Source organism: Branchiostoma lanceolatum, chromosome 5 (assembly GCF_035083965.1).
Source record: "Branchiostoma lanceolatum isolate klBraLanc5 chromosome 5, klBraLanc5.hap2, whole genome shotgun sequence".
Taxonomy (NCBI): Eukaryota; Metazoa; Chordata; class Leptocardii; order Amphioxiformes; family Branchiostomatidae; genus Branchiostoma; species Branchiostoma lanceolatum.
The window spans coordinates 18,508,014-18,512,237 of record NC_089726.1 but is presented as its reverse complement, the minus strand read 5'-3'; the positions used below and the strand labels follow the sequence as shown (position 1 = coordinate 18,512,237).

General features: G+C 44.1%; 1 protein-coding gene across 1 annotated transcript; it reads right to left on the bottom strand.

The window, feature by feature from the left end:
- Positions 1-1,131: 1,131 nt before the first annotated feature.
- LOC136435900 (uncharacterized) lies at positions 1,132-2,091 on the bottom strand. The gene has a single exon (XM_066429612.1). The coding sequence runs from the start codon at positions 2,089-2,091 to the stop codon at positions 1,132-1,134; it is 960 nt and encodes a 319-aa protein (XP_066285709.1).
- Positions 2,092-4,224: the final 2,133 nt, after the last annotated feature.

Sequence of the window (4,224 nt, the reverse complement as noted above, 5' to 3'; positions counted from 1 at the left end):
AGAATTGCTGAAGGTTCATGTTCATAATGAAACATATTAAAGGTCACTAATTCGGGCGTAACACACCAGTTTCGCAGACACGCAGCGCGGAAGCAGCTGGTTATATTACACTAAACGACCTGTCACGTCTAACCTTCGCATATCTAATTGCAAGCATTGTTTAAAGGTATCTAATGAGGATGCTTCTACGGTCACTTGATGGCAACGAGTTCCACTTTATGATCGTTCTTGGAATTTTTGAACACATCAATCCTAGGTTGATATTAAAGTCTGATACTTAAAGGCATGACTATTTCTTGTCCTTTTCTGTACTGGTATTAGCTACTTATTAGTCGATACGTCCACGAGTTTATTAGTCATTTTGTACATCATGCATAGTCTCGACATTTTTCTTCTCTCTTCAGGTGACATCCACTGCAGATCTGTTTTCATTTTGGTGACCCCTGTCGTAGTTGTTCGTGCAGAATCTGTCTGCTTGGTTCTGTACCCTCTCCAATTTATCTTTGCCTTTCTTAGTATATGGATCCCATACTGTTGCGACGTATTCTAGGTTTGGTCTTACTAGTACCCTCTCCAGTTTATCTTTGCCTTTCTTAGTATATGGATCCCATACAGTTGCGACGTATTCTAGGTTTGGTCTTACTAGTGACGTGTACGCAACTTATTTTACCTTTGATGGGCATGCCCACAAGTTACGTTTGATCACTCCCAACGTCATCATTGATATGCATATGGCAGCGTGTTAATTACCATTTAACACGTGTACGATACCTGACGTTGTTTTGTTTAGACATTTTTGAGACGTACACCATGGCAGACGAGTAGGTCATAAAACAAAGTGCAAAAAAAGAAATATGGTATCATTGAAATTAGAAACATAGCCATAACTCGAAATACTAACAGCATGGTTTCAAATAGAAGAAGTTGACGTACAGTTGTTCTTTCTATTATGTATGGGATACATGCGTCTGGTATCAGTATCGAAAGTAGCGAAAACAATATCTGGAGTATACCACATGAACATTGATTTTTATAATATCATTTCATTTAGTGCCTGAAATATGTTGTCACATTTTCACCATTCAATAACAATACTCATCCACAACCCAATTTAAAAAAGTTCCTATAGAGTTATAAATGGCCTAAGGCATTAATGGCCCTCTCCATACTTTGTGATTGTTGCTTGTACTCCATCGCCGTTTGATAATCACCAAGTTTGATCCATGCTAAATGCAGGTTGTTAAGTATCGTGACAGTGCCCGGATGTGCCGTGTTGTCTCCATAGATGGTTTTGATCATCGTTAGTGACCGTTCGTAGTAGCTGATTGCTTTCTTGTGATCACCGAGGCGACTCCAAGACGATCCAACATTGTTTAGGGACGCGGCAATGTCCGGATGTGCCGTGTTGTCTCCATAGATTACTTTTCGTATCTTTAGTGACTGGTCGTAGTAGCTGATCGCTTTTTCGTGATCACCGAGATCACTCCAAGACGATCCAATGTTGTTTATTGACCCGGCAACATCCGGGTGTGCCGTGTTGTCTCCATAGATAGTTTTCATCATCGATAGAGACTGTTCGAAGTAGCTGATTGCTTTCTTGTGATCACCGAGATAATTCCAAGACATTCCAATGTTGTTTAGTGACGCGGCAACGTCCCGATGTGCCTTGTTGTCTTCATGGATAATTTTTCGCATCGTTAGTGACTGTTCAAAGTAGCTGATTGCTTTTTTGTGATCACCGAGGCGACTCCAAGACGTCCCAAGATTGTTTAGGGACGCGGCAATACCCGGATGTGCCGTGATGTCTTCATGGATAGTTTTCTCCATCGTTAGTGACTGTTCGTAGTAGCTGATGGCTTTCTTGTGATCACCGAGATCCCTCCAAGACGATCCCAGGTTGTTTAGTGACCCGGCAATGTGCGGATGTGCCGCGTTGTGTCCATAGATAGTTTTCATCATTGTTAGTGACTGTTCGTAGTAGCTGATTGCTTTCTTGTGATCACCTAGACCATTCCAAGACGATCCAAGATTGTTCAGTGACGCAGCAATGTCCGGTTGTGCCGTGTTGTTTCCATAGATAGTTTTCCTCATCGTTAGTGACTGTTCGTAGTAGCTGATGGCTTTCTTGTGACCACCGAGATCACTCCAAGACGATCCCACGGAGTTTAATTACTCGGCAATATCCGGATGTGCCGTGTTGTCTCCATAGCTAGTTTTCCTCATCGTTAGTGACTGTTCGTAGTAGCTGATGGCTTTCTTGTGATCACCGAGATTACGCCAAGACAATCCCAGGTTGTTTAGTGACCCGGCAATGTGCGGATGTGCCGTGTTGTGTCCATAGATAGTTTTCATCATCTTTAGTGACTGTTCGTAGTAGCTGATTGCTTTCTTGTGATCACCGAAACCATTCCAAGACGATCCAGGATTGTTCAGTGACGCAGCAATGTCCGGATGTGCCGTGTTGTTTCCATACATAGTTTTCCTCATCGTTAGTGACTGTTCGTAGTAGCTGATGGCTTTCTTGTGATCACCGAGACCATTCCAAGACGATCCCAGGGTGTTTAGTGACTCGGCAACATCCGGATGTGCCGTGTTGTCTCCATAGATAGTTTTCCTCATCGTTAATGACTGTTTGTAGTAGCTGATGGCTTTCTTGTGATCACCGAGATTACTCCAAGACAATCCAAGGTTGTTTAGTGACCCGGCAATGTGCGGATGTGCCGTGTTGTCTCCATAAATATTTCTAAACACCTTCAGTGATTCTTCATGCATACTAATTCCTGTTTTACAATCATCAAAGAAGGCCCACTGGCTTCCCAACCTGTGAAGTATTTCCACACGTTTAATATTGTCGCTACCGACATCTTTTAATGCTGCTTCCATATGGAGTTTGGTTCTATTAAACAGAAGTAGTTCTCTACATATTTGACCTGTACATTCATGGGAGGTATCGATGATTGTAGTTTTCAATGCACTTTTCGGTTGGTCCTGCAAACAACCTGGTATACATTTCTTCAAAGGGATTGCCCTGCAGTAGTATCTAAAAAGAACTTGAATGTTTGGAACGTGGAATACTGAGCTCAGGGTAGTGTCTGACAACTCTTGCGGTTTTGACTGGTATTTCATTTGAAGAAGAGGGGACATACTGTCTTGTTGACCCCCGTTGGCCAGGTATGTTCTCAACCGGAGCTCTGCCGAGATGCTGGTCAGTAGTGTAAGGTGGGTGGCATTCTCTTCATTGATCTTTCCCGTTTCCTTTAATTCATCTATCACATCCCACGTGCTAGCGAAGATGATCTGGAAGCACAGAGCTAGTACTTCAATTGCTATGCCTGGAAATCGGTAAATGTCTTTCTTGACATTCAACAGCTGTCCGGTAGGCCGGAGGGTATCAAACTGCTTCCTATTCTCCCACAAGATTTGCGTAGCAGACAGACGGGACCGAAAACACGAGAGAAGTTCACCCGTGATGATTCCCCTGAGTTTTGTCATATACTCGGTCACAAGAGCCTCTTCCCCTGTTAGGAAAACAACTCGTCTGAGGATGTCTGACAGGTGATACCCTTCTGCCAGAGAAATGTCTAGCCGCTGAAACCTTGCCATTTCGGCAGGGGTCTGTATAAGGCTGACGGGAGGTTTGGTCTTCGTCTGGTCTCTTCCAAATGGAGTCTTACTAGCCCATGGCATGAAGCCGTCGAAGGCAAATCCACGAGGTGTGACGGAGTCGAAGAACCAGTCTTTCTCTGGAAAATCGTTCAGTGACGGAATGGCCATTGATGGGAGAATTGTCTCTCCGAGGTTGATGACTTTCAGATGGAGGTAGTGTGTGAGGTTGATGAAGTACCGCCGTATGACGTCATTGTCTTTCCCATTCTCAATCAGAATGGCGAACTCCAGGTCAGAGTAGGGTGTGACCAGTTCTGTTGCCTGTGAGCCTAACCCGATGAAGGCGTACTTACATGGAGGAGGACCGAGTATGGCGATACATTCATCAACAAGGTCCTCGATAAACACCTGTCTATCCTTGGAATAAAGCCTTGACTGCTTCAGCTCGCTCCGCCTCGACGGTTATCATGACTGGATCATCCTCGTCGTATTGGTAAGGGTTGTGTTGCTCATTGATGGTGTCTAGTTGTGACTTAGCGCGCGTACGCATCTCTTGTAATCGCTTCTGATGGCGTTGTGTCGAATCAGAAAGAACAGGTTTTGTTTCCACATTTGCCG

Coding starts and splice junctions, on each gene's coding strand:
- LOC136435900 (XM_066429612.1), bottom strand. CDS start 2,091: ATGAGGAAAACTATCTATGGAAACAACACGGCACAACCGGACATTGCT.